Below are 22,228 nucleotides of genomic sequence, written 5' to 3'. Positions count from 1 at the left end.
TCTCGTTATGCTCATTATGCAGACATTATTTACACTTAATAGGTGAAAAAAGGCGTTTAATTCTCTTTCCCCCAAAGATAAGTTAATATCCTTTAAAAACTCTCGGCCTTTAAATTAATCGTTTGTTTTGAAATCAGACGCATGCGAGTAATTGTAGATTAAAGCTCTCATCACACAGCAGACTCTCAGTTTCCTGTGCTAGGAAATAAGCATCTGCTAAATCCTTGTGATTGTGGAGACACAAACATGGACAATCAGGCGTCAGGGGATGCAGCGTGAACTCTTCTTATCATATCTCTTGTATCATACATGACAAAGGCTTTTGTTTTTTTCCCCAGCTTTGTTTTTTTGCATGAATTACTGTAGTGCTTAGCCGGATCCAAGTGCTTCTTATCCTGGGCTGTGGTGAGAAAGGTGTCCTCTGGGGACACAGACAGATGGTCTAGAGATTTTAACTGTTTAAAAATGTTTTTGCTTAATCAAGGATTTTCATGGCTTTAGATCTGAGATAATCAAACCTGTGGCTGAACACTTTCCCCCCGTTTATAAAAAAGTGAATTATTCAGTCACAGCAGATACAACATATCACCTCTTGCGTCGTAGAGTGGTACCTGTCACTCAATCTTTCAGTTTCTTTCACTTTAACCTGTACTTAACCCGTAAAGATTGTTACTCAGACTCAACCTCACCTCTACACAAAGCAGCCTCATTCCTAAGAGACGTTAGGAGACAAATCAGGCTTTGTCTGTGGGTTTTTGTCGTGAGGCCTTAATGCAGCGTGAAATGAGCAGAGAGTGAGCAGTACCTCCGTATGCCACACGAACCACGCCTGTCCCTCAGTGGAAAAAGCTCTACCTCGGCAAAATGAGGACACCCTGTAGCTAGTGTTCAAACCACACAAGGCTTGGAAACTCGGCTGTACCTAAATGATAGAGTTTCTAACTTGAGTCTTTTTGGATGTTTCATCTGTATCACTGATTAATCACAACATAATCACAGAACTACTGAGTGCCTCTCACAGATGCATTAAAAAAAGCAGGAGTGTTTCTCATTAACCCACAGCGGTCACCGACTGTTGGCTTTGTTTTAACTGATCCTTGAACCTTTCCTGCAGGGAGGGAGCTGAGCTGTTACAAATCAAGTTATACAGTGGAAGGCCAAGTCAGCAACATGTTGTTTTTATATGTTAAACAATGCAATTGCAATCATTTACATTCATTAACAATTATCCACCTGGACCTGGTCGCTCAGACTCATGTGCACCTGCTGCTGCTGCTGCTGGTGTGTGTGTGTGTGTGTGTGTGTGCTGCTGCTGTCGTGACTCAGCACTGGGCCTGATTTTATTTGCTTTGCATCGGTGGCACTCAATGTCCTTGTTCAAACAACAGTGAATGCTACTGAGTGGAACTTAAGCCAGATAAATGACTAGAGCTGGTGTGTATTATATGTGTGACAGACAACGAAGGAGGATAAAAGTGTCTCGTCTCTTAATTTCACCTCCGTGTTCTTTATGTGGAAATGAACAACCTACGTCACAAAGGTTTAACCTTTAGTAGGCATGAGTGAAACATGTAGTGGTCTGTCTGAGAAGCCCACAAAACCCAACGGCAGCGCAAGACTACAGGTTTCTGTCTGCAGGAAGATACAAATACTGATTCTGCATCAGTACAAATATTAACAGTTTACAAAACTAACTGGAAAACCACTGCAAACTAATTTACACTGAAACACACACGCTGAAAAGGTCACATAGTAGAAAAACCAGGGCCATATGTGCCGGTGTCGTAGTTAGTCTGTACAGAGGGCCTCGTGTTTCCTTCCCCTCTCATGGGCGGCAGATGTCACAGTTGCCTTTAAAGGCTGACAATCAAATAAGCACCGGGGTCTTTGAAAGAAAGCAAAACTCAATCAATCCAACTCTGTGGGATCAACATTTCGTCTTTAGATTTGACCCCGTGACCCTTTAGCCCCCCGAGGCAACTCTGCAGCCCCTGCCCCCTCTTCTTCAGCAGATCCATGTTTATCGCTTACCTATTGACTCGGCGTTGCTCGTGTATTTGCATTTGAATAGTGGAGGTACTGCAGCTCTCTCTCTCTCTCTCGCTGCATGGCAGCATCTTCAGGGATGGTTTGCGTGGTAACGACAATCAGGAGACACTTCCTCCAAAAATGTTTACCTCCAAACACTTGGACAACCGTTCTTCCACAATCCAGCCTCACCTCCATCTCAAAAATGAGAGGTTTTTCTCTTGTTCGCTCCGGCCAGATTAAAGACTGTGTCCCTGCAGGAAAACCAATCATAATGTACTGTATTCTGCTTGGACGTAGTAAGACAGTGTGATGACCACTGACAATCACCATTTCACTCATGTCAAGAGAGTTGTAGCTTAACGACAATCGTTGAGAAGCTTCAGCCTCTGTAGCAAGAGCGCCACCCTGTGGTAGTTTTCGTTATGATGCACAATCAATAAGAGGGATTCTGATCCAGGATATTTAGTGTTCTCATCCTTATTTTGTTAAAATTAATTGTTTTTGCGTTTGTCGTGGAACACTGAAATGATTGTGCGAGGCTCTTTAATGGATTAAAATTAAGCACGAGTTTAAAAAAAAATCATGACACATTCAAGGAAGATTGAATGAATCTTTGCATCCGTACTCAGGCATGTTCCCTGGTTTTAGAGGAAGTAGATATCTGAAGACAGAAATATATATAAAAAAAATGTTTTGAAAACTTTCAACCTTGACTCTGTCACACCTAGTAAAAAAATCTTAGGATTGTTTGGGTTGGTGTTTCTTAATAGCTACCACTCATGTTGGTCTGTGAGTGTTTTTCTCTCATGGAACTGGCGTTTCATTTTTACATTAGCACATAGCTTTGCTTTACTGCAGCTTTTGGATGTATCTGCTTTGGTCAAAATGAGTTTGTTTTGTTTTTTTGTTTTGTTTTGTTTTGCAGTTAAAAACTTTGATTCTTTTCAGACCACTGCTTGTGCTGTTGTTCAGCTCAGAACAATGACTAAATCTTAAAAGAATTGTATTTATCTTTGGTTCCAGAACCAGGTAGTATATGTTGTAAATGAAGTGCTGTTGAGGACGTTTCCCAAACTCAAAGCTTCTGCTCAGCATGTGTCTGTCCAAATGTCTTGCTGCTTTTATTCCTGCTCCGAAAATAACCTCAATACCAGAGCGCCTTTGTGAGAGAATGACTCCGACTGCTGTTCCCACATGCTGCAGATTTAAATCACATTTACGGGTTAAAGTGTCTGTGTCTGTGAGCTTTTAACTGGACTTCACCATGGACTTTACCTCTCTCTGGTGGACTGACTGTGGAGAAGGGAAAAAGGATGTTGAGAAATAACACGATGCCTTCTGCTGTGACAATTTGTGTATGAATTAACCTGGTTGGTAAGATTCATTGAGTAGACAATTTCTGAAATTATGGCTTAGGGCTGTGGATTTTAATATGTTTATATTGTGTTTTTTGTTTGTTTTTTTTCTTTGCTGTCTTTTTGCTCTTATATTCTATAGCAACAGTGGCACACAGAGATTGCATTTAGAGCAGATTTATTATTATTATAATAATGATAATCATGATGATAAATGTGATTAGTTTAGGGAAGTGTGTGATGCAGTGTGTTTGTGTGTGTGTGTGTATGTGAGTAAGAGATGCACATCATATCATACCGTATGTTAACTTCAGAACTGAAACAAGACTCTGTTTTTGTCTCTTACGACTTCTCAGGAAAATCTACCTCTGCCTCTAGTTTGATGCATTTAACCCAGTCAGGGCTCAAGTTAAAGTGTGGGGTGTACACACAGAAGGCACGAGGACCACGGACCCCACTGATACTGGCATACTAGTATGCCAGTATGTGGGGGTTAGATTTACCACTCATTGTTTTAATGTTGGAACTGTGTGGTGTTGTAATCTGGCACAACACCTGATATTGGCTGGGTAAGGATACACAGGGAATTACCCTCCGAAAATGGAAAGTTCATTTTGGACATCACCATGTCTTCCTCTCATCTTTCTGCGTCTCTCTGTGTTGCACTTTCTTCACAGCTTGAGCTGGTCAGTTTATTTACGCACCAACAACCGGAAACCTCGTGCTTTTCAGCAAAATACTTTTTTTTTTTTGTACGACAACAGTACTGCCTCCAGTAACACTGTTAGTCCAGCAGGTGGTTTTGTCTTCAGTCTGTTCTGTTTGTGTGTGTTTATTCCTTCTTTTCCTATAAATGATTACTATTTTGATGAATGGGATGTTTCCCCGGACACCACGGTATCAGTAAAGTGGCAGCGGGCAATGCAAATGTTTTCTTTTTTTTTTTTTTTTCATTCTCTGTTATGTTGTTTTTTTGTTTTTGAAGGGTGATGAGCTGTTCTTCTACACATATATATTTACCCAGTATGTGTTTGTGTGAATACTATTATTTTGAATCTGAAATTAATAAAATATCTCATTTCTTTAATGTAAGCAGAGGTTTGGGAGATTTATTTCAGTCGTAGAAAGAGTCATCATTAAACTGTGCTGCAAAAAATCACCACAAATCACCACACCCGCTTGACTCTTTACACATTTTAGTTTTGCTATAGGTAAGTTTAGATAGTGAAAACCTCTGACCCCATTTCAATGTCAAGACGTGCGATGGGCACTAAGGTCAGCACTACTACACCACCCTGTGGCCATATCGACGCTACACATACTGCAAAAATATAGGATATTTGCGTAAAACTGTTCTCTACTTTCTCGAAACCTTTTGAGAAACGTTGCAGACAGATGTTTGTTTTCATATATATATATATATAAATATATAGTTTATTTACGAGAAAATGTCATACTCTGCTTTCAGCGCAACAACTCTCATCAACGGAGACTGCAACGTGATTCCCGTCTCACGTGGAAGCTTGAATTCGACGAAGCACCGCCCACTAATGGTGAACCTATCACACCCCGGCAGATTTAAACACATTGAGTGATTCGAGAAGAGCCGGGTCTGAGCGGGGCGGGCGGAGTCAATTTTTCGACCTAGTGTTTCGAGGTCGTAAAAAAATATTCCAGTTCATAACAACAGTTTAACTAGTGATGGTTTTTGCGTTTCAACTCTTTTCAGAAACAAATATAAAGTGGGAAAATGAGACTGCGGTCTGGGAAAACGGCTACGACGTGTTCGGATACGCCGAGAAGCATCAAGGCGACGCGGAGACGAAGAAGCCTGTTGTCAACCGACAGCCCGCTTCAAACCAAGGTAACGAGCCACCCTGTGATGATCATGTTTATCTATTTAAATCTCTGGTGGGCAATGGTTAGTGGTCTGTTGGTCACAAATTTTTTTTTTTTAATTATATATTCAGGTGCAGAGTCGCATGCCTGGCTGTCGTCATACTAGTTAGCTGGACGATGTTAACCAGTGTTTCCGTTTGAAAACAATGGAAACGTAGCTCAAAAGCCACGGCTAAGCTAACGCGAGTTCGCTGTTGTTGTGAAGGAACAGAGTCGAAACAGAAAACGGCCCCAAGGCCTATATATTATACTCGTGAAAATGTGTATATTCAGCATCGTTTTAAATAGACTGAACCTTATGTTTGTTTTCAGATTACGGTTAGGATATAAACTTTGGTCGCAACAGAGCAGTGTTAGCATTGGACACTGGCTGAGCTAATTAAGAAGTTAACAACACTACAACCTATGGAGTCAAATGCTAAGACGTGATCTCCACAAGTACAGTATATGGGGGTCATACAGACCACCAGACTTATTGGCTTATAATTTTTGTTTCATTCTCTTTTATTTATAGATGGAGTATGATAATCTGTATTATAGTAGGTCACACATGGTCCTATAAACAAAACAAACATATAGAAGTGTTACACAGTTGTAGAGCCACTAATGAAATCATACATGAAAGAGTATAAAAATGTGTTATCACCCAAACCAAGAGTGACTGCTCTGGATTGCGTGTGTGTGTGTAGGTGGGTTAAAACTATGTAGTGTAGTGATGCGTTGTCAGACTGAAGCTTTAAAGCAAGGGATTACATCAACCATTCACACGCTGGTCAGATAAAAGTAGGTCACTGATGCACATGTACATGTAATCTTGTTTAAAGTAGTTTGACTTCTGACCTGGATATGGTTTATATTTTTGGTTTTGGTTGTAGCAGATTTGTTAACAACTATGTCAACTAAGACTGAAATCTGTGTTAGAATCTTTGTTTCCTGTGTCTATTATCTTTGTGTCCTTTTTGCATTTAGAGACTTGCACTTTGGTAAAGACCATATTTTACACAGTGGTAGAAAAATGTTTGATGATTTTGATGCAAGAGGAGAGAGGGGAAAAACGTTGTATTTTGTTTCCTAATGAAAGCTTCTTCACTTTAATCCAAAGGATCACAATAGACAAGCATTCAAATACATTGCTTTGTTTTTATTCTTTTTTTTGTCATGTATTTGTCTTTTTCCTCTCAAGGTCCTAGAGTCTTCTAATGATGAGTCCCCACATTCAGACGATGAAGTTCCCATGATGACTCGGCGACGACGTCCTCGCAGAGCCAGGAAAAGAGCCATTGCTGCCAGTGAAGAAGAAACGGGTTAGTTTTTGTTATCTATATATCTAAAGCTCTCACTCTAAACTGACTCAGAAATGTTCCTGTTGTTTTGCTTTTAGTTTGATTTTTTTTTTTTTCTTTATTCACTGTTCGCCCACGTGCTTAGATTTGGCCTTCAAGACTCCTGTTAGGTCCATCATGCGGCAGAATCGAATACTGGCTGAGATCAACCAGATGACTCCAGTGACTTCAACGTCCAGAAACATCTACTCACCCATTGTGCGTTTCCTCACGCCAAGCAAAGAGAGTAAGTGCAGGTGTTGTTCCCGTACAAAATAATAAGTGGACTGCAGCAATAATGTACCTAATATCAAAGACTTGATGTTAGTGTAAACTGTAATATGTGGCGAACTCAGATTTTCACTTTTCATCTTATTTAACAGGTAATTGAGTTACGTTTAAGTCCGATTCAGTTTGAACCAACAGATTGTGCTCTTAAATTAGTTAAACTGTGAACGAATGGTCCTCATGCTCAGATGTATGTTGTTGTTGGTTTTACTAAATATTACAAACTACTTTTTTTTCAAACATATTTTTTTAACAAAGTTCCATTGTTACAGTTTGTGCTTTGTGTGTTTTTGTGTGTCCAGATATGAAGTGTGCACGGAAGAGTAACATTTTAATGAGCCCCATTATTACAGTTTGTGCTTTATGTGTTTGTGTGTGTCCAGATATGAAGTGCGCACGGAAGAGTAACATTTTAATGAGCCCAGAACAAGGTGTGTTTGGTTACGGCTCCATTGATCTTCTGGTCGGAGATGAAGATGAAGACGGTTTCAATCCGTGAGTAAATGTCTCCTGTTGTCAGTGCGACTTTGTCCACACAGCAGACTGTGTCACGTCTGTTTACAGAGGAGTTACAGTTGTTTAACTTTGACTTTAAAATGTTTTCAGGACCCAATGAACAGTTGTTAGTCGACTATGTCTATGAACATATGTTACTAATTAAAGTTTGAATTCTCAAAATATTTTTATTGTGCCCTTAGGTTCACCTTCATCAAGAACATACCGTCACAGTCGCAACATTGTCAGACTCAACATCTAGATATTCCGCCTAAAACTCGAAGCACCCCAGAGCCCACCCTGGTGGTTGATCTGGTGAGTGGATGGCTCTTTGGTTTTCAGTAATAAATGTTTGTAAATGACACGGAGTTTATGGTTGTGGAGCGTAGCAGCAGCAGCACGTGCAACAAGAAATGGTCTTTTTATATTTCTAACAATCTGAAGTTCATTTTAATTTCTTCTGTATTATATAAACCTCCTTTCATGTTAAACATGCTGTTAGTAGCAGCAGCAGTGTTGTTGGTGTCAATGCCTAAAAACAGTGTTTTTGTTAAAGTTGTCAAACACAGTGAAGGTTTTTATCCACATCTTGATTTTAATTCTTCTTTTCTCCCTTTGTAATGATGTTATATTCTGTTGCCTGATCCAGATACTGGGAAGAACACGTTTTACTTCAGGCTACATTGTGTCAGGTTGAAAACATTGAAATATCTTTGTTTTAGGAGGTCATTTATCTCATCTGGTTTGGATGTATTTAGTCATCAATTGAATGGGAAAAAAAAATAAAACCTGACAGCTGCTGGATTCACAGCAAATCCAGCTGCTCTTCTAAGTTTTTAATTGCAACTGACAGTTAAACCTAAGTCACACCAAATATTTTATGCCTAAAACAGTTGTTTTGTTTTTTGCATTTGAATCCACGCCTCGTAATATAATAAAGTTTTATTAGTCTCTAATAACTGAGTCAGCATCAGGCACTGAGACGGGGAGAAACGCTGATGATGTAATGCTGCATTTATGCACTCACAAACACAAACCGCCATCACAAAACTAACACACCAAAAAATCTGTCAAAACAAAGAGAATATCATCTAATGTTATAACCCAAATAAGCCGAAGAGGATGTGAGAGGACATATTTATTCTGTGTAAGAGACGTACAGTATAATAACTGCGTTTAGCACAAGCTCTCACAACATAATACTAATAAATTTATGTGAAGGTATTTTTAAACAATATCATTTCAACCCTTGAGTTGTCCATGAGGTCATTTTGACCCCAAATTAAATTTCTACTTTTTGTAGTAGTACTATATGTAAACAATCTGTTGGCCCTGAATTCTCAAGAAGGAGGAACTTTTTTATGGAAATGCATTGGACCAAAGTTGGACTAAAAGTATAATAGAATTGAAAATTTCAACACTGTATTTTAAATAACATTCAGAACAAGATGGCGTCAGTTCCGACCCCAGAAGACAGAGGGTGTTGGTGTTCAGGAGGACTTTATAAAGAGTTATGTGTGGGAAAACACCACAGCTAATCATTGACCTCTGTGCTCTTCCAGGAGGAGACTCTGATGTTCAGCTCTCTGAGTGTGATCGAGGATGCAGAGTTCACCTTCCACACAGCGTTTCAGGACCATCAGTACAAGGTGAAAACTTACTGAAAACTCTTGCGTTTGGGCACAAACACATGAGGACTCAGAATGCAAAATGTCTAAATAATAAATAATGATGTTTAACATAAAATTTGATCAAGTTAAAAGCTCAACCGACATGAGATTATATAGAAAATATTGAGGACTACTGTTGTTTACCTGTCTTTTTTTGTTGTTAGTCTTAACAGGTTTACATGATCCTGCGACCACATGTGCAGGAGTTTCTTCAGTCCATGGCAAAGCTTTATGAGGTGTATATTTTATATATATGTTTAAAAAAAATAGTATTCAATTTTAAAACATCTGCCATTTTATTTTATCTCCATAAAACATCTTTCTTTTTTGCGGTGTTGAGTTTGATTCCAGCTGCCGTTTGTGTTCTGTTGCAGCTGTTTGTCTACACATGTGCCAAGAAGGAATACGCCGAGAAGATACTGGACGTTCTGGACCCACAGAGGAAACTGTTCCGGTCAGTTTTTAACCAAGTTTCTGTCCACTTGTGTTTATAAACTATCTGCTTGTTTTGTTTTGTTCAGCTTTCTGCCAATGCTCACAAGGCAGCGAGTGTCACCTGTGGGTGGTGCTAGTGAGCAGTAATTCCTGCAGTGCATAGTTAGTCACTTTGTGTTTAACTGACACTCGTTCCTCTGTCAGTGATGTCACTGAAATTGACCTCTGTCCTCATGTCTGTGTCCAGGCACCGTCTGTATCAGGAGGACTGCGCCTGCGTCCTCGGTCACTACATCAAAGATCTCAGCATCCTGGGCAGGGATCTCGCCAAGACAGCGGTTCTGGACAACGCGCCACACACATACCCTTATCATGTAAGAGCTGAGGCACAGTTGTCTTTTTTTTTTTTTTCGATTTTAATTATGAAAGTAATGACATATTTATCTTTTTTTTTATCAATTCTTTTTTATTTTATTCCTATTTAGGAATAAAGGTTGTTTATTTACTGGTCTTTCCTGAAAAGCGTGGGTCTGCGCTGCTGTGTTTTACTGTTGGTACTTTGAAAACTTCATATTCTGAAGTACTATTAGTGTGATCGGTTTGAGAACCACGGGTTGATACTTTGAGTCAGGCCGGCTGTTTGAGATAGTTAAGCATTAAGTTACTGAAGTGTCGGCACCAACCGGCGGTGTCACCATAATTAAATTCCATTAAAGGTGCTGAGCTCTTTCCTCATTCTCGTCGCCCTAGTTTGTCATACAAAGGGAAGAAGCTGGTTTGAAAGTCTCTGTCACTACAGTGGATTCCAGAGAGGCCCCTGTTGGTGTGAGGTCCACGTAGATCTGCAGAGACACAGAAGCTGAAAGGACAGGAGTGTGTTTCAGCAGCAGTTGTGTAGAATCCTCTCTGTAGATTGAATCGTCATGAAGGATAAACACACATTAAACACCCAGAATGCAAATGGTCCTGACGCCACATCCCTAACACCCGTCTGCTCCATGTCAGCGGCTGTTGTTTACACATGTGGCCACCTATGGGAAGTGAACAATTGGCAGAGACTCACAGCCAACAGCTCACCCACATCAAGAAGTGTGTTTTTTTTTTTTTTTTTTAAATAAAATAATCTCCCATGAACGTACACACAGCTTGTTATGTAAGTTTGTAGCGACACAGGCTTTCAAAACGGTTACTGCTGATGAGCCCGGCCATGCTGTGTGTGTGTGTGTGTGTGTGTGTGTATTCAGCTGAGGCTGGACCCTGCTGAGGAACATCCTCTGTGTTTGTGCCAAAATATTTGTATTGTCTCTGAGATATTAACCACTGATTCACTGTGAATAGATATTTTTTGTATCTATTGTTGCTGTTTTACGACCTGAACTGTTCACCAGTATGTAGTCTTTTTAAAATCTATTGTTGCTGTTATAAGACCTGAACTGTTCACCAGTATGTAGTCACTGTCAGATTCTCCTCTTCAGTTTTGTCCAGAAATATTCAGTAGGTGACAGGTCTGGAAACTTTTGAAAGTTTTAAAATGAAATTGAGATCTTTTTTTGTCCTACTCTGCCCTACCTCCAAAAGCTCCATGCCCCTTATTTTGGGAAACATCAATTTCAATGTGAAACTTAGCCTCCCTGTTTTTTGATAGATAGAATACTGTCTGATAAATCTGTTTCATTATTATTTTACGAGTTTAACTGGTTATTATTGAACCTTTTTTATGACCTTTTCATTCCCACTCTCTCAACTCTTTGATCAATTCAGAGACTTTAATTAGAGTCAAATTGTACGTGAAAACATTCAAAAGTACAAAGTTCTTTGTGCTCTGCCTTGGTAAATGAGCCTAAAGTGGAGAGAAAACGAGGAAGTGAACCAACGTCTCTGCAGCTGGGAACACCAACGATTTCACTGAACCGTCTGAGCTCAACGACGTGTTTAAAACCTGTTGCAACAACAGTGAAACTCCATGAGGGGAATAATAATTTCAGTCTGCTCAACTCTGCTTGTTACCAGCCGCAGTGTTTTCTCTGTGTGTGTGTGTGTGTGTGTTTTGTCCCACGTTCATGCTGCAGTGACATGATGGAAACATCATTTTACAGAAGTGTCTGTTGTTTTCACAGCTGATGAACACGATTCCCATCCAGAGCTGGTCTGGTGGAGTCGAGGACAAAGAGCTGCTGAAACTCATCCCTTACATGGAGAAACTGTCTGCGGCGGTACGTCTGTCACATCCTCACACTCCTTATCTATTTCATCTCCCTGCTCACACACACACAAACGCACACTTGCGTTATTATGTTATTAATTTCTAAATAAAAAGTCAGATTTTTTTTTTAGTTATTAATTATTAAATAAAAAGTCAGATTTTTTGTCATCAGATTGTGTCATCAGGATTAAGTCATTTTATTTCTGCAGTTTAAAAATCTGTTTTTACTTGTAGCCATTTTACTTTCACTGACTTGTGAGTAAAACAGCTGCTTATCTGCAGCAGTATCTTCCCCGCTCTCTCCCCTCTCTCCCCACTTTCATGGTTCTGAGTGAATATCTCCTGCTTTGTTTTTTCAGGAGGATTTTCGGGAGGTGCTGAAGAAGAGGAAGGACCATTTCCACCGGCTGATGTCTGAGGACTGACAGGACTTGTTCTTCTAACTCTCTCACTGTCGCTGCTCATCATTCCCTCCATTTTTTTGCTTTTTTTTTTTTTTTTTTTTTTTATGAAAAAAGGAGAACGCTCCTAGTGGAATGGTTTGACCTGCAGCCTGCAGTGTTTAGATGTGGGTTCTCTTGTCCCCCCCTGTGTCTGTCCTGCTTGACGACTTAAAGGACACCGCATCGGTATTTCAAACATGCTGCTGGTCGTTCATCACCCAAAGCCCTCTTTTCTCCCAGACTCATTCCACAGAGCAGCAAACTGATCCCTGCTGTTTGTGGTCATTCACACCAAAAAGCTTCAAATATGTTAATACTTTCTTTTTAATTTATTGGTCATGTTCCTAATGACTGTCATAGAGAATGATTTTTTTTATATAACAAAATAAAGTAGTTCATATTATAACAATGGAAGAAATCATGTTTTGGAGGTGGTTTTTTTTTTGTTTTTTTTTTTACTTTTTTGGATCTGCCAGAGTGAGGATGGAACTACGTGAGCTGTGAACAGACATTTGTCATTTAAATCTGCAGATCTGGCTGAGGTGAAGGAGGTGGAGGAGGAGGAGGGTGTGTTGAAATAAACATCTGCTAATATCATCACAGAGCTCATCGTGATTCAGCAGCTAAAGCTCCACATCACTCATAAAATAATTTCAGCCGATCTCTACTGCTCTGATCCTCTGGTGTAAGTCATCACACAGTAGTTTTTCATATTTGACGTTGTTCATCACTGCCGTCCGGGTTTTTAACCCTTCGCTGTTCTACAGAAAAGCACATCCTACTGCTGTGAAAACAAAGTTGTTTCCTGTTCGGCAGGAAAGTAAACACACAGGCGAGCTAGTGGAAAAGATCTGTTCAACGTGGAGTCTGTTATCTCAGGGTCATCATCATCATCATCATCATCATCATGCACCGTATCGACCTACATGATAAGACGATTTCACACTGTTCACCGGGGTTGATTAGAAACACAGAGGAGGAAGAGGAGGAACAACTCGTATTCTGAAGTCATTAAAGGTCAGAGATGTGACACGTCTCCTGACAGGTAAAACAAATGACCTGTGAGTCGGCTGAATGTTGACGACCAGAGCACAACATGTGTTTAGATGATGAGTAAACACTTCAGTAGCAAATATTTACTGGAGTTTAACTGGAAAAGTCTTTGTCACGGGCCTCAGCAGCTGATTTTACAACTAACTAACTAATGTAAACAAGGAAAAATAATTTAAAGAATAATTTGCTGCTGTCAGGTTTATCGATCCCTCGAGAAATGAAGCAAAATGAGAGTTTGCATTGGCCGGGAATCGAACCCGGGCCTCCCGCGTGGCAGGCGAGAATTCTACCACTGAACCACCAATGCTTGTTGTCTGGGTTCCGTTAACGAGAATACTCCGACATGTGAGTTTCACTTTAATTATATGCTAAGTTTAGGACCACGTGATGGAGAGGTGGTTAGTGCTCCTGCCTTACAGCTCCTAAGGTTTGCTGTTGTTCCTGATCAAACCTCTGACTCCATGAGGTGAGCTGGCCGTCGTCCATCACCAATGTCTCCGAAGCAGATCAACTGCACAAACCAGTCTGAGTAGGTTGAGAAGTTTTAGGAGGTGCCGGTTTGTTCGTCTCCAAACATAAACAGATACAGTGGAGCTCATTTATTCTGTTCGCCTTTTTTTGACTGGTCCACTTGTTTAGAACTGAACTGCAGGTCAGATTTGATGATGTTCTGATGGTTAGGACTTAACTAATTTTAAGTTACAGTATCTTATTAAGTCTTTTGCTCTCGTTCTAGAATTCTAAATGATGAATTTACCATTTCATGATTGATTTATGATAAACTTGTTGTTTCTTCTTCCACAACTCGGTGTCGTGTAATAAGAACTGGATGTAAGTTAGAGAAACGAAACATTTGAAAAATGAGACATTAAGAAGTTTAATTAGAAAAGTTAAAGGATCAAACAGAAAATGGACAAATATATCTCCTTAATATACAGGCTTTTTAAAACCTAGGGTGTCAAACATGTGGCTCGTTGATCAGCAGCGGTCCACCCTGAGGCTTTATCTGGCCGACAGGAGTGAAAAAAAAAAACAGAAATCATAACTGCAGTGTTTATTTGTCAATAGAATTGAGTACGATTTTTATTGATATTATTCATAATATTGATGACCACCCGGTTACTGCACACACGATACGGAAGTGCTAGGACTCTGTGGACATTGCGCACCTTTATGGCACGTTGTGCAGATGTGCAGTATGAAAAGTTAATAAATCATCGGAGGCTTTTATTGTTTTAATGATGTTTTGGTCATAAATCCTGGGCGGAAATGATTCCAGCAGCATCAGCCCGGGTTCGAACGTGAGCAGCTCCACTGCTGTTTGACTCCAGTGTAAATGTTTACTTTGCTGTTTGGATATAAAACGCATGTTGATGTGAGTGTAATGTTGAATCTGGAGGTAAACTGAAAGTGCAGTGCCTCCTCCTCCCCCTCCTCTCCTCTCCTCCTCCTCCTCCTCCTCCTGCTGCTGCCGCTGCTCCTCGGCGTTTATTTGCTCCATATGGTGTTTGACATGGTACCAGGAAGAAAAAAAAAAGAAAAAACTGGTGTGGGCGGAGGAAAGGTCTCGTATTTTGTCCCTGCTGAAATTTGATTCAGAAGTTCAGGATCCTGGAAGACAAAAAGCAAACGGAGGGGGAGGGCAGACAAGAGCGAGAAGGACGGAGTAAAAAGTTGGAAAAAAAAAAGTTTTTTTTTTCTCCCTGAAGAGTAAAGTCTCCAAAGTACTCCTGCAGCCTGCGACTAAAGTAAGTCCATCTCCAGCTCCTCTGCTGTCTTCACATGAATTCACTGTGTGTTTCTGTATGTGTGTGACTGCGTGTGTGTGTGTGTTTGTCTGCTGAATGGCCACAAATATCACATCTGCTCTCCACAATCACTTGTGGCCACTTTTACGCACACATTTCTACGCCTGGCTCTGGCGCACTTTCTGATCGGAACCATTGAAGTCCTTCTGTTTATTCCACGCAGATCTTCTACTTTAAAGCCAAACCTGGTCATTTTTCCCTTCTTGGAGTGATTGTCCTCGCAGCGGGAGGACAGCCTGTTTTTCAGCGGGGTCTGAAAAAGCACGTTTTTCACTCTTAAAAGTCTGCGCGCTTTCCCACATCCTCGCGTCCTAATTGCGCTCTCTATACATGGTAAAGTCCTCGCGGTGTGGAGGGAGTCTTTTTTTTTTTGCGTGCGCCACAGTTGGAAGTGCGCCAGAAGAGAGAGAAGAAAAAGAGGCGAAGGAAAAGGCACATGTTGTGGAGAGAGGATGGTGTGGAAATAAAACAGCAGAAAGTTCAAATAACGGCGGAGCAACAAAGGCGCGTCACCGCTGAGACTTCAACTCAGGGCAGTTAGTGCCGGTTAAACACAGTCAGCTGAGCATTTTAATGTTGAGAACTTTAACACTAACACAGTTTAACCCACAGTCTCGGTTCGACAGTTATAACATCTCTCTATATGTGAGTCCAGAGCTAAACCTAATTTGGTTGATTGATTGTCCAAACTCTGGCTCTGAGGCCAATCGTGGTACACTCATGTTTTTAACATCAGGTTTTTTTTCCAACACTAAATATGATTAAGTGCCACCAGAAATGATATTCAATCATTTCTGATCAAACCTGTCTGCTAACATTAACTACAAAAGCTAACTTTTAGCCTATTTTTGGATCATTTTAGCTATCATAGCTGGTTGGCTAAGCGGGATACATTTATGGCCAACTTTTAGCTATATTTCAAACATTTTGATTGGACTCTATGCTGTAGTGGTATATGCTAACCTGCTATCTGACAGTTGTTTCGTGGTCCAAGTTCTCTGTTTATTTTATTTCAGATTGCTTGTCTGTCATTTCCATGGCTTATTTTTAACTATATATTTTTAAGATATCACACTGTTTTTTCCTGGGCTATGTTCTTTTAACCATTTTTGGCCAACTTTGCGTAATCTTCTCCACTATTTTTTTTAAAGATGTTTGCTACATTTTAATCCTCAGAGCTAAGTAATTTGTTAGTTATATATATATATATATAATTATATATAATTCTTAACCAATTATATCTATATACAATGTTTTTGTTTTCAACCTCACTTTAAGAACCGGTGACCCCTACAGTCACAGTGTTTACTAACAGTTTAAAGGTCAGATGTCAAATGTCAGGAACTAGCACGCTGTAGTCATACACCAATACAGCAGCCATTTGCAGGACAGTAGCATGGATGGATGGATGGATGGATGGATGGACAGACAGACTGAATGACAGACAGATATATAAATAGATGATTTTCCATAGTCACAAAATGTCTTGTGTTTCCTGCTTTGGTATTCAAAACTGATTTCACACCTGCTTTTTTCCAGGTTGTGACGATGAGTAGCTCAGGGCTTCAGGCCACCAACCGGCAGAATGTGAAGGAGCTGGACAGCATGAAGGAGTCCATCAGTGACATAATCAACCAGCTCCAGGACATAGACCCGGCCAGGCTCTCCTTCTCTCCCTTCCTGGACCTGGACACTCAGATCTCCCTGGCACCAGTGTCAGACAGTCCAGAGTCCTCGGTGGAGGAGCTGCACTCGTCCTCCCACTCTGTCACTGGCTCCCAACGATCACTTGAAAAAGCAGCAGCAGCAGCAGCAGCAGCAGCAGCACTTCAGCCAAAGAGTGAGTCATTACTGCAGCCTCATCTGTCTGTGTGATGCTGGAGCTGATGCTTTCTCTGGGACACAGGATGTTCAAAATGCACCTTTAGCCTTTATAGAAAATTGTGTTAACTAATAATAACTATTATTATTTTTATCTCTGTTATTTGTGTATCAAATTAATATGTTAAAAGTTAAAAGTTTAGACCACAGCACTTCAACAGGAGGTCAGCACACACACACCTTCAACACACTTCCAAACAAACATTAGTGCAGTCACGGTTTACGACCAGCTTTGGTTTCATATTCAGGTTTGGTTGTTGTTGTCTGAACCTTTAGAAGTGGCAGTGATCTAACCAGGGTCAGGTCCGTCACCACTGAAGGGTCCGTTAGTAAAAACTCCAAAACCTTCTCACTCAAAGACGGAGTTTGTGAACCTGCAGTTGAACCTCCTCGTGCCTGCTTTTCTAATGTGTTATTAAAATGTTCTCTGGTCTCCACAGGCTCCGCCTCCTGCCACCAGCAGCCCAGTGACGGCCTCACAGAGCCTCGACTGGATCAGACAGAGGAGGGGGAACTGGATCAAACTCTTTCCAGTCCCATCATCACGCAGCTCAACTTGGACGCTGCTACGGAAAACTGCATCAGCACTCCAACCCCAGCCTCTCAGGGAGACCTTCCCAATGGCACAGACACGCAGAGATGGAGTCCAGAATCCACCAATCTGGACTGTACAATGGACGAGGTTCGCCCTCTCATAGGTCCGCCTCCAGAGAGCGTGGAGCTGACGGTGTGGAGCCCAGACGGACGGGAAGAGACTTGTGAGGCCTCAGAGGAGGCTGCAGGTCGAGGTCGAAGCTGCTGCTGTCGCTGCTGCCAGTGTAAATGCTGTCACAGCGGACGAGTTCCCGCCTTCTTCTCCGTCCTGGCCTCTCTTCTGTGTGCGGCTGGGATCCTCTATGCACTCTATTTCTACGTTCCCATTAAACCTCCCGACTGCCCCGACATAGCGAGTCGCATCATTTTCACCTTCTGCTGCTGTGTTGTGGCAGCCCTCCCCATCCTGATTGGTACGAAACTCCAAACACAGACGTCTGACATTAGCTCCAAACTGTAAATCTCTGAGATTCTAGTTCATGTTTTAAAAAAACAAAAAACGGAGGCAAATTCTATCATGTTTGCCAGAACCACAAAGGGAAGTTTACTAATACCATGATGTAATACACAGTGTGGTGATGGTTAAAGGAAGGAGCCGAAGTGATCTGTCTTTTTATGGACATTTAAGTCAAACAAACTGACCAGAAAGTGTCAAAACTCTTACAAATGAATGGAAACCCTGATTGAATTGTGCCGTCATCACTAGTTTCCATCGTGTCATTGTTATGCCGTGGTTCCTATGGCTGCACACTGTGTCATTTGATGTTGGTCTGGTACAGTGATATCTTTGAGGAGGGGATCGTACCAGAGCAGCACCGTCTCTGATCAGTGAAGTGCTGATTGGACGTTTTCTCAAGTGTAAATTCAGAGTGAGATGATGTGAAGGTGAGGTAGCTAGAAATGCTCGTGGAGAACTAAATAACTTCTAAATTGATACTCTCCATTAATAATGATCAAGTACTGGAGGAAAACTGCAAACAATATTTGCAAAAATACACATTCCAGATCCATCAGTGCCACATTTTCACAGGCCTTGGATTTATGTGTCTCATTTGCAGAACCTTGATCTGATGACCCTGAGATTTCACTTTAGAATTGACTGTTTCGTAACTTGTTACCAAATGTAACAATAGCACAGTGTCACAACCATAGAGTAGACTGTGGTTGCTAGGTTACTGTGTGTAAACAATGTGTTCCAATTCAGAGTGTAAGTGTAAGTGTAAGTCTAAATAGGATTTTTGAAAACTTGAAACTTAAAGTTCTCACAAAGCAATTTGGCAACGACTAAAACCGCAGTAATCAATAAGTAATACAGTTCACCTTAAACAGAGTCAGCTCATGTTGGACTGACTGGTTGTCTGGATACTAGAATTTATCCTATTAATACTCTTTACCTGAAAGGTTCAAGTTTTTCTCTGAATTAATTGGCATCAACAACAAACGAGATTTCTTGAATTCATTTTTAGTTCCGTCCTGTCTTGCTGAAAGGCGTCTTTTAAAACCGCGTGTTGCTCCAAAAAAATGAAAGATAAGATTAGGAGAGGATTGCGTTCGTCTGGCTGCCTGGCCTCCAAACGTCTCCTGTCCTCTTTAATTTTCTGCTCCTTCAGCCTGCGAGCAGCAGACGTCTCCTCCGGCCTCTGGAGTGAAGCATAATTTCCTTCTTTCTGCACAGAGCTTTAAATGGAAACTACAATAAGAGGTTGGCTCCGTGTCTTCTCTCCCAGGCCGTGACCTAATTGTTTCAGAACACTTTAATCTCTTTCCCACCTGGGCAACCAGGACCAGAGTCAGAGGGCAGGTGCCTGACCTGCTACCACAGTTCATCCAGACAATAATTTGTGTAGCTGACGACAGTGTGGTGGTATTTACATGTGGCTGTGTCTGCTGGCTGTTGTTTTATTCAAATGAAAAACAAAGTAGGCTGACAGATCAAATCAACAACAGCAAGAAGCTGAAGGCTCGATGTTGCCTTTGAAAAATGCCTCAGACTCAGTCCTTGAACTTTTTTCTGTTTCATCCCTCACAGCGATGCTCGTGGGCTCACTCTGCCAGTTCTGCACCGGCTCCTTCAGCCCGCAGGAGCCGTTCTCCAGAAGCCAAGTGCTGCAGCAGCATTTCATCAGAAGGTCCATGGAGCAGCTCCTCCTCTACGTCCTTAACCTGGTGGTCATGGCTGCTCTGCTCCCTCAAGACCAGCTGAAGGTGGTGCCCATAGTGGTGGCCGTGTTCATCTTCGGAAGGTGAGGGGTGTTTTTGTGGAACAGGGCTCAGAAGAGGTCGGATTGTTTCAGCCAAACTGTTGGCATATTTGTGTTGGTGCAGCTAAACTGCTCTCAAGGCTAAAAACAAACCCGGCCTCTGTCATTAGCACGGCCCAGAAAGTTTGGCAGTACATGGTAGATGCAGATTTGACCAAGTACAGATGAACTCAGATCCTCCAGACCTTCTGTTTTTCCAGTCAGTCTCAGTTCTGTACTCGAGCAGCAGTAAAGCACAGATGGATTCAGAGTTTTTAGGCACCTAAAGTAAACTATATGTTTTGGTTTCAGTGTAGTTTTTTTTAAACTAACTGAACATAACCTTTCTAAACGAATGCATTGTTATTATTGTGATTATGAATGTGGACAAAACAGTGAAACCTCTTGTCTGAGTTCAACCTCCTCAGTTCTTCTCTTTTTTAGCATTACAAAGGTTGCACTTTCTTCGATTTGCATTACTGCCCCCTACTGGCTGTTTTTCCCCAACCGTAAGCATTTCTCTAGAACAGGGCTCTTCAAAAGATGGTCAATGACCCCTGACTGGGCATTTGTTTCATTCCCGTTCTTTAAAGTTCCATTGAAGCTACAGAGCAGCCCAAGCTGAGGTTATTATTGTACATGTTAATCTCCACCAGGTTTCTCATTTCTAGGATTTCCTGAAGGTTAGTCAAACTGGCTTCATTTGTTCTGCTTAAACTGGTCTGATAAAATCTTCAAAGCGAACGCCGGGTTTGATCAGATCTCCTCTTCTGGTTTCTTTCATCCTCCACAGACTTGTTTACTGGATCAGCCTGAACGTCTGCAGCTCGTGGCGAGCCTTCGGCTCCGGCCTGACCGTCTTCACCCTCCTGGCCGTGGTGGCTCTCAATCTGTTCCTTATGTACAACCTGAATCTCAAAGAGCCTCTTTTTGGCTCCCAGGACGCCCTCTATAATCAGGTCACCCCCTCTTCCTGGTCAGTGGAGACATCACAGAGCCCAAGTGGCAAACCAGACTTCCTCGCCACAGATGACCTGGACTCTCAGTGAAAAGGACGAGCTGCGCTTTCTTCTTTCAGAAGGAGGAGATCTTTCCAAAAATAGTCCATTCCTGTGGTCTGCAGTTCAGCACAGCTCCACACGCTGCCACTATAAACTGCTGCTGTGTTTGTGACGGCTCTCCTTGTTGTTTCGCTCCTCCTCTGCAGGACTTTTTTTTTTTTTTAATGTGGATTCATGCTTATTATCTGTAATATAAGAGCTTTTTGACCACTAGTGGTGTCTGAAGCTTTTGAACAAAGCTGTAGTCTCCAAACACGTGTCCTTTATGAGCTATTCCAGTGTCTATATTTAATTTTTTGAACCCTGAGTACTTAAAGCCTCAGCTATGTACAGTATATGGCTAAATTTGGATTGACCTTAAAAAAAACCACAAGCAAAGCAACTTGAGTTGTCAGACTTTATTATGATTTTGACTGCCTTGACAGATTGTGCTGTACATGATGAAGGAAAATTAAAGCCATTTGTTTAAAGAGAGAGTCTTTTCATCTTGGCCATTTGTTTGGACCAGTTGCTGCCTTTGCCTCGACTGTGCGGCTATTCCTGGAGATGCTGCAGAGCGTGGGTCTATCATTATGTGACAACACGCTCTCCATGTTCTCTGGTCGCTCCCCATCTCCGCCCTGCTGCTGATGCCGCTCGCACACTTTGTGAGACACAAACACAAGGTCCAACCATAGGGCAGAGTGACAGAAGTCAAGACAAATAAGACTCTCAGATGTCTATAATTAAACACAAATTATTTGCTATGTCTGAAGTCAGGTTCGGCGGCCAGCGTGGCTCTTACAGTAGATGGATTTTATTTTTTTCTGTATTTATGCTCACGTTACTTTTTCTTATTTAGTTAGTTGTAACTTTTAATTACTTTATTTTACAACTTTTTAAATTGAGTTTCTGGCTCCATTTTAACAGAAAACTTTAAGCAATTTCTGACTTTTATTTTTTTACATTTTTTAAGTTATTTCTAGCTTTTATTTATTAATTTAGCTAAATCTGGCTAACCTTTTAGATATCTTTTGTCTTCTTTTGCCTAAATATTGATATCTATGTGTACGTGCATGTGAATCCCATTAATTTATTTTAACTGGATTACTCTATGTTTTTAGAACCACCAGATATTTAAAATTTGGATATTTAATTTAAATACAACATATGATCAGATTTGTTTTGCAAGTAAATTAAGAGTGTATTTTTCTACTTCCTTCATCTTTGGATTTTGATCCATAAAAATTGGAATTTAAACGTAACTTAAGCACACAAAACTCAGTTTTGTTTACTTCTTATTTTAACTGGTCTGACAGGTGAGCATGCGGCAAGTGTTAGTATTGGCTCCCCGTCAGATTAGATCATCAGTCTCAAAGGTTTGACTCAGGACTTTGAAACTAAGAATGTGGAAGCCTGAATACTCTGCAAAACTTTTCAATATTTTTTCTGTGACTTCCATCAAAGGTCC

General features: G+C 41.0%; 4 protein-coding genes and 1 non-coding gene across 19 annotated transcripts in view; 3 read left to right on the top strand and 2 right to left on the bottom strand.

Moving 5' to 3' along the window:
- Window positions 1–4,904, top strand: part of arid3a (AT-rich interactive domain 3A) — a 36,651-nt gene extending 31,747 nt beyond the window's left edge. For both annotated transcript variants that reach the window (XM_025054126.1, XM_025054125.1), the window contains exon 9: window positions 4,855–4,904. In XM_025054126.1, the coding sequence (XP_024909894.1) occupies window positions 4,855–4,889 (35 nt within the window). In that variant the 3' untranslated portion in view covers window positions 4,890–4,904. The remainder of the gene's footprint in view (window positions 1–4,854) is intronic.
- dock7 (dedicator of cytokinesis 7) overlaps window positions 1–22,228 on the bottom strand; it is a 428,740-nt gene that overhangs the window by 330,388 nt on the left and 76,124 nt on the right. The gene's annotated exons all lie outside the window — the stretch shown is intronic.
- ctdspl3 (CTD (carboxy-terminal domain, RNA polymerase II, polypeptide A) small phosphatase like 3) lies at window positions 5,103–12,205 on the top strand. The gene is made up of 11 exons (XM_008333762.3): window positions 5,103–5,250; window positions 6,469–6,589; window positions 6,714–6,854; window positions 7,279–7,390; window positions 7,594–7,705; window positions 8,953–9,039; window positions 9,234–9,296; window positions 9,435–9,514; window positions 9,743–9,869; window positions 11,613–11,708; window positions 12,058–12,205. The coding sequence occupies exons 1-11, from the start codon at window positions 5,137–5,139 to the stop codon at window positions 12,121–12,123; spliced, it is 1,119 nt and encodes a 372-aa protein (XP_008331984.1). The 5' UTR covers window positions 5,103–5,136; the 3' UTR covers window positions 12,124–12,205.
- On the bottom strand, window positions 13,431–13,501 carry trnag-gcc (transfer RNA glycine (anticodon GCC)). The gene has a single exon. It is a non-coding gene; the product is annotated as a tRNA-Gly (tRNA).
- Window positions 14,036–21,402, top strand: LOC103395920 (uncharacterized). 2 transcript variants are annotated; one of them, XM_008333772.3, is made up of 5 exons: window positions 14,036–14,942; window positions 16,542–16,842; window positions 17,324–17,890; window positions 19,507–19,720; window positions 20,511–21,401. In XM_008333772.3, exons 2-5 carry the CDS (start codon window positions 16,551–16,553, stop codon window positions 20,764–20,766), a joined length of 1,329 nt encoding a protein of 442 aa, XP_008331994.1. In that variant the 5' UTR covers window positions 14,036–14,942; window positions 16,542–16,550; the 3' UTR covers window positions 20,767–21,401. The 2 variants fall into 2 exon arrangements, with proteins under 2 accessions (XP_008331994.1, XP_016897001.1); XM_017041512.2 differs by lacking the exon at window positions 14,036–14,942 and having other exon boundaries at window positions 15,384–16,842; window positions 20,511–21,402.

This window comes from Cynoglossus semilaevis, chromosome 2 (assembly GCF_000523025.1).
Source record: "Cynoglossus semilaevis isolate Cse_v1.0 chromosome 2, Cse_v1.0, whole genome shotgun sequence".
Taxonomy (NCBI): Eukaryota; Metazoa; Chordata; class Actinopteri; order Pleuronectiformes; family Cynoglossidae; genus Cynoglossus; species Cynoglossus semilaevis.
Note: the sequence above shows the minus strand (reverse complement) of the source record. Positions and strands in the feature narration are given on the sequence as shown.

Excerpts from the sequence above, each read along its gene's own strand:
- LOC103395920 (XM_017041512.2), top strand. The coding sequence starts at position 16,551 with ATGAGTAGCTCAGGGCTTCAGGCCACCAACCGGCAGAATGTGAAGGAG. Across the intron at positions 17,891-19,506 it reads AGCCCTCCCCATCCTGATTG|CGATGCTCGTGGGCTCACTC; the intron begins GTACGAAACTCC and ends CATCCCTCACAG. Across the intron at positions 19,721-20,510 it reads GCCGTGTTCATCTTCGGAAG|ACTTGTTTACTGGATCAGCC; the intron begins GTGAGGGGTGTT and ends CATCCTCCACAG.
- ctdspl3 (XM_008333762.3), top strand. The coding sequence starts at position 5,137 with ATGAGACTGCGGTCTGGGAAAACGGCTACGACGTGTTCGGATACGCCG. Across the intron at positions 7,706-8,952 it reads CCACCCTGGTGGTTGATCTG|GAGGAGACTCTGATGTTCAG; the intron begins GTGAGTGGATGG and ends GTGCTCTTCCAG. Across the intron at positions 9,040-9,233 it reads TTCAGGACCATCAGTACAAG|GTTTACATGATCCTGCGACC; the intron begins GTGAAAACTTAC and ends TAGTCTTAACAG.